The sequence below is a fragment of the Protobothrops mucrosquamatus genome, unplaced genomic scaffold (genome assembly GCF_001527695.2).
Source record: "Protobothrops mucrosquamatus isolate PMUCROS unplaced genomic scaffold, P.Mucros_1.0 scaffold899, whole genome shotgun sequence".
Classification (NCBI taxonomy): Eukaryota; Metazoa; Chordata; class Lepidosauria; order Squamata; family Viperidae; genus Protobothrops; species Protobothrops mucrosquamatus.
In genome coordinates, this window is record NW_015387151.1 from 211,787 (window position 1) to 227,206 (window position 15,420).

General features: G+C 37.8%; 1 protein-coding gene across 1 annotated transcript in view; it reads left to right on the forward strand.

The window, feature by feature from the left end:
* ABCA12 (ATP binding cassette subfamily A member 12) overlaps window positions 1-15,420 on the forward strand; it is a 226,544-nt gene that overhangs the window by 136,905 nt on the left and 74,219 nt on the right. Inside the window, 1 exon segment of the mRNA XM_029284752.1 lies at window positions 13,622-13,858. Within this exon segment, the coding sequence (XP_029140585.1) occupies window positions 13,622-13,858 (237 nt within the window).

Consider the following 15,420-nt stretch of genomic DNA (forward strand, 5'->3'; position numbering starts at 1 on the left):
CACTGCTTACTTCTCTCCATGTAGACCTAGTACCATTAAGGACTACTTGTAAAATATGGTTTGCTATGGAGTTACAAATCCATCTGGTGATGATGCTGTCTATCCCACATTTTTCTAGCTTACCAAGAAGTAGATTGTTGTCTACTTTGTTGAATGCCTTATATATAGTCTAAGTATACTATGTCCACAATATTTCACTGGTCTACTAATTTAGTCACTTTGTCAAAGAATGAAATAATATTGATTTGGCCAGGTATTCTTTAATTGTGCAATCCACTCCTTTAATGAAGGGATTGCAGGTTCTGCAGAGGAAAGCTCCGGCATTGGGTTAAAACTTTGTCCCGTGGCTACTTGGAACGGAGTATAGTCCATGCCGGAATGAACAGCGTTGTTGTAGGCGACTTTGGTGAATGGAAGCAGGTTGGTCCAGTTGTTCTGCTGGTAATTAATGAAGCATCTTAAATATTGTTCCAGTACTGAGTTCGACCGTTCAGTCCCACCATTCATTTGCGGATGATGACTAGATGATAGGCCTGGGGTGGTCCCTAACAAGGTTAGGAATTCTTTCCAGAACTCCGATGTGAATTGCACTCCTCTATCAGATATAATGCGCTGTGGGGCTCCATGTAATCAATATATGTGCTGAACAAACAATTTTGCAAGTGTTTTTGCAGTAGGAATCTTTGGGCAGGGGACAAAATGCACTTGTTTGGAAAATAAGTCCATTACAACCCAAATTACTGTGTTTCTGCTGCTCTCTGGTAGTTCCACTATAAAGTCCATGGAGATCTCCTTCCAAGGTGCTGAGGGGGTTGCTACCAGCTGCAGAAACCCAGGTGACTTCCCTTGCAATCTTTTTGCTGAGGCACAAATTGGGCAGCTAGCCACGTAGCTTTCAATGTCCTTCTTTATTGATGGCCAGCAAAATTGCCTTTTAACCAGTTGTAGTATTTTCACAAGCCCAAAATGGCCTGCAGAGCCCACTCTAGCACTGCTCAAACTTTCTCAGGGTCCATTTCTATGCCATCTGGGTATATGCAGTATCCCAGATAGTCAATTTTATCCTAATGGAATTCACACTTAGAGAGTTTTGCATAAAGTGAGCTGCCCATAGTTTCTTTAGGACTGCTCTGACCACTTTGACATGCTCGTCTATAGTCTAAGTGAATATAAGGATGTCATCCAGGTAAATGAGTACCCCCTTGTACAGGTGCTTCCTTAGCATGTCATTTATCAATTGCATGATTACAGCAGGGGCTCCTTACAATTCAAAAGGTAGAAGCCAGAATTGGTAACACCCCAAGGGGCAATTGAATGCTGTCTTCTGTTCGTCCCCTTCCTTTATTTTGATTGGTAGTAAGCTTCCCTTAAGTCCAGTTTGGTGAAAATCTTCCCCTTCGAAAGTTGGGATAACATGTCTTTCATGAGGTGGAGAGGGTATAGATTGCTTTCGCTTATTGTATTTAAAGCCCTATAATCAACCAGAGGCGAAGAGTCCTATCCTTCTTCTCTCGAAACAGTACAGGGGTGGCAGTTTTCGGCTTTGCCGGCTGAATGAACCCCCTTTCTAAATTTTTATGTATGAATTTCTGCATTTCCTCCAATTCTTGCGGGCTCATGGAGTACAATCTAGACTTGGGAAGTTTCACGCCCGGTCTGATCTCTATCACACAGTCCGTAGGCCGATGAGGCAGCAATTCATCAGACCTTTCCTCGCTGAATACTTCAGCCAGGTCTCTATACTCCTCTGATATTTCAGGTAGTTCCTTTTCTCCCCCTACTGCGGCTTTCTCGGCCAGGGCCTCCCTTGGTGGGGGCTGGGCTGGTGCCTTGGTCGACTCCCTTTTCGGGAATCTAAGCTCTGCCGTCCTCCAATCCACCTGTGGGTTCCACTTGGCCAGCCACGCCATGCCCAGAATTATGGGGCATTCCATGCCAGGGGTTACCACAAATGTTATAGTCTCTACGTGGTCCCCCAGGGTGTTGAACTGGTAGCGTTGCTAGGGTGACGGGCATCCCCCCTGCTATGTACCCATCTAATTGACCAAATGAGTTCAGTTTTTTTCAGCCTCCTCACTAGAATTCCTAAATTCCCCACTAATGGGCTTATAAGGTAGCAGGTGTAACCAGAGTCAATTAATGCCCTGACTTCTACGGCTTCAGGCATGCCAGGGTCTAACAACTTTAGTGTCCTGGTGAGGGGTGCAATGGGTCTACTTACCAGAGGTTCGTCCTCGGAGTTGTCATCGGATAAGTGGGACGTCCCACCAGTGTAGGCCAGAGTTCCCTTTCCTGAGGCAGGGACTTTGACGGCCTCCGTGCCTTTCATGGCCGTCTTCTTAGGCTTTGCTGGTGGTTTTCTGGGCTTCCCAGCCGGGGTCCAGTCAGATTTTCCAGTTGGGGTGCGAGAGCGGCATTCGGCAGTGCGGTGCCCCTCTTTCCTGCATTTGAAACATCCTGTGGTTCTTTTGGTGGACAATGACTGCTTTGTGGCTCGCGGGCCGGCTCCAATGGTGACTTCCCCCACGATCTTCCCCCTCTGCATTGCCTTTTCGTCAGGTAAATCTCGGTTTCCTCAGCTAGTATGTAGCAGTCTTGCAGTCAATGAGGGTTGTAGAGGTCGTAATTCAATCCATCTTTGAAATGGCTGAGTAGGATGTCCTCTGGCCAATTCAGCTTGCTGGCCAGGGTCCGGAATTCCTGAGTGTATTCTGCCACTGGTCGTCTGCCCTGTTTCACCATCTTTATCCACTCCTAGGCTTTCCAGTTGGCTAAGGGGTCCTCGAACTGCTGTCTGAGGGAGACCATAAATTGATTGAAATTCAGCAGCTACGGGGCGTCTGTATCATGGAGGCAATGCCATCCAGGGCTGCTTGTACAATGCGAATTCTGGCTTGGTTGGTTGAGGTGTCCCGGCCATACTCCTCATATAGTTTAGCACCTGGGTTAAGAAAAATCCCAAGTGCCATGGCTCCCCATGGAACTTCACATCTAGCAGTGGGAACTTCTGGATGGATCGGTGTCATTTTTTCTGCTTGTGTCGCCTCCCTTCTCTGTTCGTAGTTTCCACACAACGGGGGGTGGCTGCAGCAGCAGTGACTGCAGCAGTCTCGATGGTTCCCTTAGAAGGATCCGGAACCTCAGATTCAGTTTCCCCTTTGTTGGCTCTCCTGGCAGATCCTAGATGGATGGTACCCCGGTAGAGTTCAGCTTTTTCCTCCTTCATGAAGTCGAGGGCTATTTTCATTATTCCAATTGCCTGTTCCATCAATCGGCTGGAGTGCCCTGGGCGATCATCTTCATCCTCGCTGAGACAGAGAGACCTTTCCATCACCTCCTCCCAGCCTGGCTAATGACTGCCCCCTCTGAGCGTCACCTTTCTGGCCTTCTTTTCCCAGTCTTCCATCCTTCCAACGCCCATTGACCACTTGGGCTTGTGGTGGCGTTCTGTCACCACCTCTTCTTCCGAGGAGCTTGAGGATCCAGAGCTGGAGTATTTGCAGAAGTCTGCTCGGCAGGAGGATTCCCCCCCCATGGCAGGTTCCTCTCTTTCTATTCCATTGTCTGACATGTTTTGCCAAGTCCCTGGTAAGGGCTTTCCTTCTGGCTGACTATTACTGCAGATCCTGTCTAATGTTAGGGCCCACTTCAATACCTCATCCTAAGAAAGCAGAACTCATGGAAGAAGTTTCTTCCAAAAGGAACTTTTATTAGGAGAAGCTGATAGCAGGCATAATAGACAGGATCTGAGGGTTAAAAGTATCCCAAGCAAACCCCACCCCAATAGTTCATCTGGTCAGTTCAAATGGGCCAATCCCCAGATGTTAAGTCCGTTGTAGGAAAAAGCTGATAATGCTAGACTGTCTCAGGCTTGTAGCAATATTTGTTGTGTTTTCGCACCTTCCCTTCTGAAAGAGGAGATAAACCAAATGCCCAGAGGTGCATTCCTTTCTTCCCCCTCCTTCGAGTTGACATCAAGGGGAAAGACAGTTCAAGGAATGTGTATGTGGAGACAGCGAAAGAGTTACATTGTAGCGATAGAGGAAACAAAGAAAACTAGAAAGAATAGTCCATTTTAGTCCATTTATCCATACATTCTCCCATTTATCTAGCAATATATTGTATCCAATTTTTTTTTACTATTTACCCTACATTCTTTCATCTTCTAGGTTCATCTTGAGTAATCTTTTATATACTTTAGAAATCAAGTGGTCATCTCTAGAACATAAATTAATGTCCAGTTCAGATTTTGTTCCTGTGAAAACAAAACTTTTTTATTAAATTTAAATCTTTCAAAAATTCTATAATAATTAAACCAATCACAAGCAAATCCTTCACTTACTAATTGTTCTCTTGTCTTTATCTTAAATCCCTCTTTTTCAAATATCAGTAAATCTTGATATGTCATCCATTTACATTCTGATATCATCATTGTTCTATGTAACATTTCCTGAGGTGATAGCCAAAGTGGCACTTTAGTAGCTAATCTTCTTTCATACTTCCACCATACACATGCAATCGATTGCCTAATAGTATGAATCCTAAAACCAGAGTTAACTTTTACTTTATCATACCACAGACAGGCATGCCACCCAAATCTCAAATCAAAACCTTTTAAAGTTATCCAATCTTTTAACCATACCAGACAACAAACATCATAATATAATCTAAGATCTGGTAAATCCAGACCTCTTCTATCTTTAGAATCTTGTAGCAACTTACAAGATTTAATTCTTGTTTTTTTTATTTTACCAAATAAATTTAAATATATCTTTCTGCCACTGTTTGAAAGTGGAACCTCTAATCAATATCAGTATAGTCTAAAATAAATAACATTCTAGGTAGTACATTCATTTTAATTACTGAAATTCTTCCCATTAATGACAAATTTAATTTTTGCCATCTATTTAAATCCAATGTTATCTCCTTCCATATTTTACCGTAATTATTTTTGTAAAGCTTAGAAGTTTCCTCAATGAGAGTCACCCTCAAGTCACAGCTTTAAAACCAGTTTAAATTCCAATTTCTTCTGATCTTCCACATTTATGTTCTTAGTATTGTCATCTTTGATCTTTTTATTCTCAAGCCTAACTTTTCTCCAAATATTTTAATCTTCTTCATAACGTATTCAATGTTCTCTAGCAAGTCTTGCACAATCAATATCAAATCATCAGCAAATGCACATAATTGGTAATTATACACTTTAATTTGTAGTCCTTTTGCACTGTTATCCTGTATAATATCTCTACTTAACAGTTCCAACACTAGAATAAATAATAAAGGGGATAAAGGACACCCCTGTCTTGTTCCCTTCTGGATTTCACATGGTTTTGTAAAATCACTCATCATGATCCAAGCTTTCTGGAGTGTATAGATTGACTTCAGACCCAATCCAAATTCCATCTTTTCCATTATTTTAAACATAAAGCCCCAGTTCAAGTTGGAAAACACTTTTTCTGCATCCAGAAAGATTAATGCAATTTGTTTGTCGCTATTCAAGATTACTCTTACATTATCTTTTAGTTGTCTTTTAGGTAAAAAACCACACTGGTCTTCATGTATGTACTCCTGTAAAACTTTTTAAGTCTTTCAGCTAAAATAGATGTAAAGAGTTTGTAGTCGTTATTAAGGAGAGAAATTGGCCTGTAATTCTTCCCAGAAGTTAAATCCAGTCCATCTTTGGGTATTAAAGCAATGTAGGCATCCTTGTAGAATACAATTCATTGTCCTTTATCGGAAGAAGTAGTTGATCTTCAACAATTTTATAAAATCCACTCAATAGGCCATCTGGTCCCGTAGCTTTGCCTGTTGTAGCTCTTTTATTTGCTTCTGTTATTTCAAAAGTTGTTATTGGACTGTTCAAAATTTGCTTGTAGTTTTCCAATAGTTTAGGAAGATTTTTAGTTGTTATATACTCCTCCATGGTATCTAAAGAGATTTCTTGTTCTTTATATAAATTTTGTAATAATTCCAAAATAGTCTTTGAATGTTTTTGTTGTCTTATTCCCCTCTTGAAGCTTGGTTATCATCTTAGTTTATATGCCAACCATCTCCATGGTTTATTTGAATGTTCAAAAAAGTGTTGTTTCATATATTTAAGTTTCTTTTCAATATCTGAAACAGTCAACAAAGATATTTGTTGTTACAATCATTTTAGTTGATTAAGTATGCTAGAATCTTATGGTGAATTCTGGAGTTTCTTCTCCTTCAGTTTAATGTCTTGTAACACATTTTGGATTTTTTCTTCCATCTTCCTCTTAATTGCTATATTGTATTGTATAAAATGTCCTCATATCACAGCCTTACAAGCATCCCAAACTGTTGTCAAATTGGTTTCCTTACCTAAATTATAATTAAAATAGTCTTGAAGTATCTGTTTACATTCTGTATGACGCTAAGACAAAGACGCAGGCATGTCTTGAGCAGAGGTTTGAAGCTGCAGGACACAGCTTGACAAACTCTGAGTTTATTGCTTCTTATATACTTGTTACAAACACAGCTTAACCATTAGATGCTGACAAAGGTTTCTTCATTGGAAAATGTCTTCATGTAAGCATCTATTTTCTAGTAACACATTACATGGTCAAAGATCAGGTAAGAACAAATACAGGGAGATGAAAAGCAGAATGAACTAACAAAGACAGGAAGAGATAGAAAGAAACTTAAGCATATTATCTGTTTAGGTAGGTGAAGCATTAAGTCAAAAGGATATGACCTTCTGGCTGCTTCATTAGGACAAAGGGTATCAAGAGGTTATAGAATTATGAGGTTTGTGGGGGGGAAACCATGGCAGTTTGCTGCGCATGAATTTTTCCCCACAACATTCTTTAACAATCTCTGCAAAACAAACTTATTTAGTATCCGTTTAAAATACTAAGATATAAAGACACTGGATTATTCTCCCAAGAAGTTTTTGGAAGAATAATAAGAATAATAACTTTAGTTGCTTTGTGAAGTAGATTTTTTGTAATCCAAATCATATCAATTCTAGGAAAGGATTTGTGTCTGTCTGAAAAGAAGGTAAAGTCTTTTGTTAGTCCATTTTTACACCTCCAAACATCGATAAAACCTAAATATCAGTCTGCTTGAAAAAAGTTTGGAGCGGTTTCCTTTGTATTTCTTCAGTTCCTTTATCAGCTGATCTATCCAGTTGTGGGGTTACTAACCCCATTGTAATCTCCAATTACACACCAATACTGAAAAGAATAGAAGAATAAGTGTTCAGACAGATGTTTAAAAAACTTGGCTTTTTCTTGGTGTGAGGTATATAATCCTAACCACAATAGATTTTATTCCCTTTTTGCACAATTACATACCTGCTTTGATCATCAGCAAACGATAAATGTGGATGTAATTGGGGTTTTATATACAAAACTACCCATTAATTTTTTTCTTTGAATTAGCAGAAATAAATTCCAGACCCAAGATGTTATTTGTTAAATACTGTTTCTCAGTCTCTTTAATATGAGTTTTTTGCAAACATATTATATCATGGTTTACTTTTTTCCAAATAATGAAATAACGTTTTTCTCTTTTGTGGGGAATTTGCCCCATTAACATTCCATGTCAGAATCGTGCAAATGAGGGATTCCTGTTGAGGCTCCCATCTCCACAGCCTGTCCTTGATAAGCATCAGACCTGCTTTTATCTTTTTCTTTCCAATCTTTATCTTTTGAATAATCTTTTGAATGTAGTTCTGATCCGTATTTTTCCAAAAAGTCTTGTGCTGTAAGAACTGAGTTTAGTCTATACCATTGTTTTCTAAAGGTAAAGATAACCCTTCCAGCTTATTCCAGCAAAAGGGAATATTATTTTGTTTCAGGAGATCTGTCATGGAAAAATATTCTTTGTGTTTCCTTAATAATATAATTGGAATTTCTCTGAATATTTGCACCTCTTTTCCAGAAATGTTAAATCTCTGATGGTAATGTTTCTGAATTACTTGCTCTTTAATAGATTTTCTTATAAATTGGATCATAACATCTCTTGGCAATTGTCTTCTGGCTGCAAATGCTGAGTTTATTCTGTAAATTTTTTCTCTTTCTTTAGAGAAGTCTACTTTCTCATCATTAAATTATTGAGTCATTTCTGTTACAATTACATCGCTTAAATAGCAAATTTGTTCAGGAATTCCTTTAAGACACAAAAAACCTTCATTCTGTTTCAAATCCAATAACAATAAATTTTAATTAAGAAGGTCTAAGATTGTGTCTGTCTCATCCAATTTAATCTGTATATGTTTAACATTTTTGGTTTGTTTTAACTCTGATACTAATAATTCAAAAATTTTATTGGATTTTTCATTCATCTCTTTTATTATGTCATGTAACATAGAAAACCTTTTCTCAACTATTTCCATAAGGAGTTTGGTGTTGGTCTGTTGCTTTTGAATAGTTTGTATCCTTCCATCAGTACATTCCAGTCATGAGTTTCATCCCATTAAGTTTCAGTAATGGCAATTATTTCATATCTGCTTCCTGTACTAATACTTCAGGTTAACCCTGTTTGTTCCCTAAACTTTGAGCATTAGTGTATAAGCATTTGAGTCCTTTATGGGTCTTGAGTATGTTTCTTATATCTCCTACTTTGTAATTAGGATTTCCATCCTTCCCATCACTCTCTACTTCATTATGTTTTTCTTTTTTTCTTTCTTCTTTCTCTGTACTCCCTACCTCCTTATAGGATTGATTATCCAGTGGGTTTTGCTTGGAATTAAGTTCTAAAGGTTGTGAAAATTGCCCCCTCCCCCCTCAATTTTAGTTTAAAGCCCTTTTGATAAGATAAGCCAGTCATTTTCTGAATATATTCTTTCCAGTTCTTATGAGGTGCAGTCCATCCCTTGCTAGTAGCCTTTCATATAGGTAATGTAGACTATGGTCTAGGAAGCTGAAGTTCTGTTGACCACACTAGTTTTTAAGCCAGTGGTTCATTTCTAAAATCCTTTGCTCCCTCATTGGATGTTGGCCTTTTGTTGAAAGTATAGATGAAAACACCATATGTGCTCTTAATTCTTTAACTTTCTTCTCTAACTGTTTGTAATCTCTTGTTATTGTTTTTAGATTCATTGTTGTGTCATTTGTTGCCACGTGTTTAAGAGAAGAAAGGGGTAGTAATACATGGGGTTGATTATTTTAGAACGTTCTTGCTAATTCTAATTCTTAGGGTTTGGGAGGTATATTGTCTCCCTGGAGGAAAAATCAAAGATGTAACTGAGTATCTTACTAAAATAATCAACTCCATGTATCACTACCCCTTTCTTCTCTTACACGTGGTGACAAATGATACAACAATGAATCTAAAAACAATAAGAAGAGATTAAATCTTCTATTACCAATATTCACCTTTTTTTCTTAGGGAAGTCTGGGATATTTTTCTTCCTGTCACAGGAATACTGGATTGTGCCTCTTTTTTAGAAACTATTGATGATTGCTCTGTTATGGGTGTCTACATATTTTCTTCTGGGGGAGGCTATGAAAGTGATTGTTCAGTTCCAGAGGGGCTTCATTGGAGTGAGCTAAGGTAGAGCTCTTGGTTGTTTTCTTCTAACATGTTTCCATCAGTCTTCCTCTTTAGGTTCATAAGGTTGTTTTTTACGGAAGCTGTTTCTTCCCTATTCTGTTCAATTTGGTGTATCAGTTTTCTTCTTTATGTTTACATATGGGGTCATTTTTTAGAAGCTGTTTGCTCCCTATTGTGTTTTATTTTGATGTAATCTTGTTTAGGTTGGGATTTCTTGCTTGTTCATTGAGTTTCAGAGTTGCTAAAGTTGACTCTAGACCTTTTATTTTTTCTTCTAGTAATTCATATAATTTACACCTAATACATACATAGTTTGGGTCTTCTGTGGGCATAAGCTTAAACATATGACACATTTTGCAAGTCACTATAATGTCAGTCTCTATTTCCATGACTTTTGTTTGTTGTTAAAAAAATAAAAATTTCTAAAAATTAAGTATTTTCTCTCTTGTGAAATATCAGTTTACAATAGTTTACAAGGGTTCTTGGCCCTTTGTTCTCTGTCTTGAAAAATTCATCACTATCTTCCCTGTTTTGAAGTGGCTGTTTCTTTTTCCGTAATTATTTTTTCCCCTCTTAGATTGTTACCAATTTAAACTGTTTTTTAATTTTTTTTAATTGAAAAAAAATTGAAAATTGTAAAAAAATGAAAAAATAACTTTTTATAAAATTGAAAAAGAATTTAAAATTAAAAATGATATTTAAGAGTTGAAAGATTAAAAATTGAAAAAAGAATTTTAACATTAAAAAATGTAATTTTTTTAATTTTTTTTTTACAAAATCAGAGATTTTAAATATTTAAGAATTTACAAAAGTTCTTGGCCCTTTATGAAGTAATATGCACTTCTTTTTGTTGGAATTCTCAGGCTGTTTTGTAGGAGATGCTTTGCTCTTAATCCTCTACTCCCTGCCTTGAAAGTTTATCCTTTTCTTGGCTGTCCACATGTGTTTCGTACTTATCCTTTTCCTCCCTGCCTTCTTGCCCTTCAGCTGCCTGGCCATTGCTGGCATTTTCAGGTACGATGTGCTGATCTGGGTGCTCGGCTCCCTTTAGCCGTTGCTCAGCTGGTCCACTGCTGGTCTGCCATGCTGCTCTCAGCCACTGCTGTCGACACTCCACTCCTCTGCTACTTAGCTCTACACTGCTGCTGCTCAAGGTCTGCGGTGCTGCTCACAACCGCTGGTCTGCTGCCACTTAGCTCCATTTCACTGCTGTTGTGGCCTCTGTTTGTACTGCACCACCTCTGCTCAGCTGCTGGGCTGGGTCGCTGGCCCACTGAGCCACTTCTCCTCCTCTCAACTGGCCCACCTCTCTGTCTCTCAGCTGGCCTGTCTCTTCATCTCTCAGCTGGGCCACCTGAGCTGCCCTGTTAAAAGGATTTTTTTCTAAATTTAAAAAATTCTAGAAATTTATTTTCAAAATTCCCAAAATTTAGAATATTTTTGTTTAAAAAAGAAAATTTAAACTGAAGTTTCTATTCTTAAAAGTTAGTCTTCTAGAATAATAGAGTAACAGAGCTGAAGAGACTTATACAATTCTGGACAAATGGCTGTCCAATATCCTCTCAGAAACCTCCAGTGATGGGCATTCACAATTTCTGAAGTCAAGCTTCTCCACTGGTTAATTGTTTACACTGTCAGGAAATTTTACCTTTATTCTGGGAGTTCTAAATTATCCTTTTGTTCCCTCCTGTGGCTAATCTTGATGTTGCCCTCTTGATATAGTTTATAATCCACACATGTAGTGAAAATGACAGATGAATAAAATTTGGAAAGTAAAACAAAATCTCAGCTGAAAAGAAAAAAATTTCTCAGCTGAGAGTAAAAAAATGAAATGTCAGCTTGTTAATATAAAAAAAGATTATACAATATATAAAAAGATAATAACAAAGGTGGTCCACAAAAATATTTAAAAATATTGTAAAAAAATATAGCAGTCTCGGACTATTTGTAATCCACAAAAGGAGGTAGAATGATAATGGTAGCTCAAAGCAGCTCAGGGCAATAAAAGCTTACCAATAGAAATAAAAATTTACGATCCAGCAGCAAAACTTTACAATAGTTGTAAACAACTTTTTAAAAGGATCGCTCAGTTTTCTCATTATCATTCAACATATATAAAAAATCATATTCAATTCATTCATGATTATTTAGTTAGTAAAGATTGTAATCCTTATACATCCGTATAAATATACAGAGAGAGAAAAAATACTCTTGCAAACAGATCTGTATTTAATTCATTAGAAAGAGAGAGAGGGAAAAGGAACACTCATGCAAACAGATATGTACCTAATTCATTTTGCATTTATGTCTATGTAAGTATACTCTGTTAATGGTAAAAAGGACTATGCAGTCAATATTGAAGAAAAACAGTTCAGTCTATATAAAGAAAATGTTTTCAATGCTGCACTGTGTTGTCATTAGGAAAACAAAGGAAACTGCATAAGAGAACTCACCAGAATAAACTTTGCATCCAAATAAATGTTTGATTTCCAAGATTTCTCTTCTCTCCAAGTCAGTCTTTTCCTCCATTCATTTTTTTCCCTGTGGTTGCAGGATTTTTTTTAAGGCTTTTAATTAGATTATTCAGGAGAGCAGCGCTTCTGCAAAGTCTGCTCTTTTTAGCTGTTCTCTGTTCACTTGGGCTCTATGGATGGGAACTTAATTATCCACCAAAGTTTTCACTTTTCCAAATGTTGTGGTATAATTTAAACTTATCAAAGTATCTGTCAACTGTCCGACTAGCGAATTCAACATTGAGGAAACTCTACGGTTTCAAGGTGCCATAAAAATAAAGTTTATTGAATACATATCTTGGTACTGAAGAAGCAAAATGAGCTCGTGAATTTCCCACGTGAAAATCTGGTTAGTTAACAATAACCATAACCCCCACCCACTGTTCACTGTCAAGTCTCGAAGCCCAGTCTTGCTGGTGCAATGGACATTGCTTCTCAACTTGTCAACAAGCTCGGGAGAAGGGGAGAGGTTTGGAATGCAGACTTCAAAGATTAAGGAAGTAGACCATGGGAACCAAGGACAATTGCCAGGTGTCTGGCCGGGTCTAGAAGTGCTCTCTCTCAACAATATTTTTCAACTTGATTGGGCAACGTGACCTGACCCAGAGGGAGGAGGAAGAAGACAATGCTTTTACTATAGTGATTTGGGTGAGGTCTGGTCAGAGCTGGTTTTAGTTTCATATGTGCAGATATGGTATACTCAATAAAGCTTTGCATTAAGAGCCTGAAAAGTCTCAGAGAAGTTTGCTTGGTTGGGTTCGCTAGTCGGAACCTTGACATTCACATTGCCCAATCATATTTCTTTGGTTTATTATGAGAACGGTCCACTTCTCCTTCAGACACCTGCTTCTGTGACCTTGGTTCTCATGGTCCGTAGACAGCTTCTTAAAAATCCTGTTCCTCCCAAGATTCCCCTCTCCCTGTTTCTATGGCAAGTTGAGCAGCAAGCATCTTAGCAATTCAATCTTGACAGTATCTTATAAATATGTGTTTAAAAGAAAGTACATGTATTTAAATATGTGCATTGTATGGCATTTTAAAACAGAATTAATGAAAACATTATCAAAAATTTCAAAAATATCAAATTTGGCATGACCAGATTTGTACATATTATGCATATTTTAAAAGAATTTCATTGGGTACCTATTAAATTTTGAATTCTGTTCAATGTGCTGATACTTATATTTAAAATCCAATATTGTTAAAGCAAACTGCTAAAATCTTACTAAGGCTCTTTTTCAAAGGCCATCGTGAGAAAATATAGTTTAAAGATATCTGCTTCTTTGCTGCTATACTCCATAACCAAATGTCCTCCATAAAGAAGCTCACTTATTTCCCATGTTGAATTTTTTGGCCCAAAGCCTATGCAAATTAGGATATCTAATCTAGAGACTTAAATTGCGCCAATTTACTGCTGTCTATGTCCACCAACTAGCAGATACAATTTAGTGATGTACTCAGGATGCCTGAATATAGTTTTATTCAGTTGTTTCAAACTTAATTTCCTTCTCATGTATCATGTTTCATAGTATATTATGAAAATTAAAATCTCACTGTATGGTATTTATTATCCCCTTATGTTTCTCCAGAGCTCAGCTCTGAATGTAGCAGAAGAATGCAATACCTCTGCTGTGACAGCCACAATACAGGCTCATCTTCCAAAAGCATATCTCAGAGAAGATATTGGTGGAGAACTTATCTATGTACTTCCTCCATTTACCAGTAAAGTCTCTTCATCCTATCAGTCTCTTCTGAGAAACCTGGATAGTAATTTAAGTGATCTTCGTATTGGCTGCTATGGAATTTCAGACAGCACTATAGAAGAAGTAAGCACCTAACAGTTTTAAACAATCAGACTTGGTAATATTATTTTATTTTAATATTTTATTTTGTTGCACTGTGAGCCAGATGTTTAAACTGGATTTAGCATTTTTGTCCACCTATTGAGATTTTCCCAATAGGCAGATGTTATTGTATGGTGTTAAAATTATTGTCACAGGATGTAAGTTGTTCCAAGTAAAGCTGCCTTTTGCAATTGACTGATTTTATCAATGCTGATGGTACTCAAGTAATGCTCTAGTTGTTTTGGGATTACACCCTAGGTGTTTATTACCCTTGGTACTATCTTTGCTATGTTTTGCCACAGTTGTTCTGCTTTTATTTGCAGATCTTTGTATTTTATGCATTTCTTCAGTTCTTTCTCTTCTTTTCTACCGGTCTCCAGATTCTACATTGTCCACTATCCAGCCTTTTTTGTCTTCTTATTGACAATGGCTAAGTCTGGGATATTATGTGGCAGGTGCTTGTTTGGTTGAATTGTAAAGTCCCAGAATACTTTAGCTTCTTCATTTTCTACAGGTAGTCCTTAACATACAACCATTTGTTCAGTGAGCATTCAAAGTTACAACGGCACTGAAAAAAGTGGCATATGACTCTTTTTCACACTTATGACAATGGCAGCATCCTGGGGTTGTATAATCACCTTTTGCAAACTTCCGACAAGCAAAATCAATGGAGATATCAGATTCACTTAACAACCATGTGACTAACTTAACAACTACAGTCATTCACTTAACAACTGTGGCAAAAAAGGTTATAAAATGGGGCAAAACTCATTTAACAACTGCCTTGTTTAGCAATGGAAATTTTGGGCTCAATTGTAATCATAAGTTGAGGACTACCTGTATTACTCTGTATAATTGGTGGTCCCACCAGTTCATGCTTGCAGGAAAATGGTATTTCTTGCAGATATTCCAATGCGCCATTGTTGCTATTAGTTTTATTTTTATTTATTTTTTTAATTTTATTATTTCATTTCAATTTTTTATTTTATTTTATGCTTTAAATTTTGTAAGTAACGGGGCTTTCGGTGGCTCGGCGGCTGCCGAAGGGGGTTGTTTTGACAGCCTCCCGTTCAGGACTGCGTAAAAAGTGCTGAAACAGCGCTTAACAGCTGTTTGGCGCTTTGAAACTTCTCTCCGGGCAAAGGAGAGAAGGAGAGCTTGCTCGTGAGTAGGAGTCGAGTTCCCTAGCCTCCCTGGGTGTTCCCAGCGAGGTGAAGGTGAGAACTCCTCCGGAGCTCAGAGCTTCTCCGCAGATCAGGACGTCTTCGCTGCAAGCGAAGCCAGACGCCGTCTCCACTTCTGTTTTTTTCCCGAATTAAATTGTGAGTATTTTTCACAGACGGAGCTAACTAGGAAGTCTGGATCTTTTATAAAGAACTTAAAACTTTGACTCAGACTTTTAAGCACTCTTCTCAAGGATTGAAAATCGAAAGTTATTTTTTGGAGAAAAAAAAATGGCTGCGGTTTGCCGCTTCTTTGTGCTAAAGAGATACTTTTACTTTCCTTCCGGTTGTGGATGGCTACATTGTTAAAACTGTAAAAAA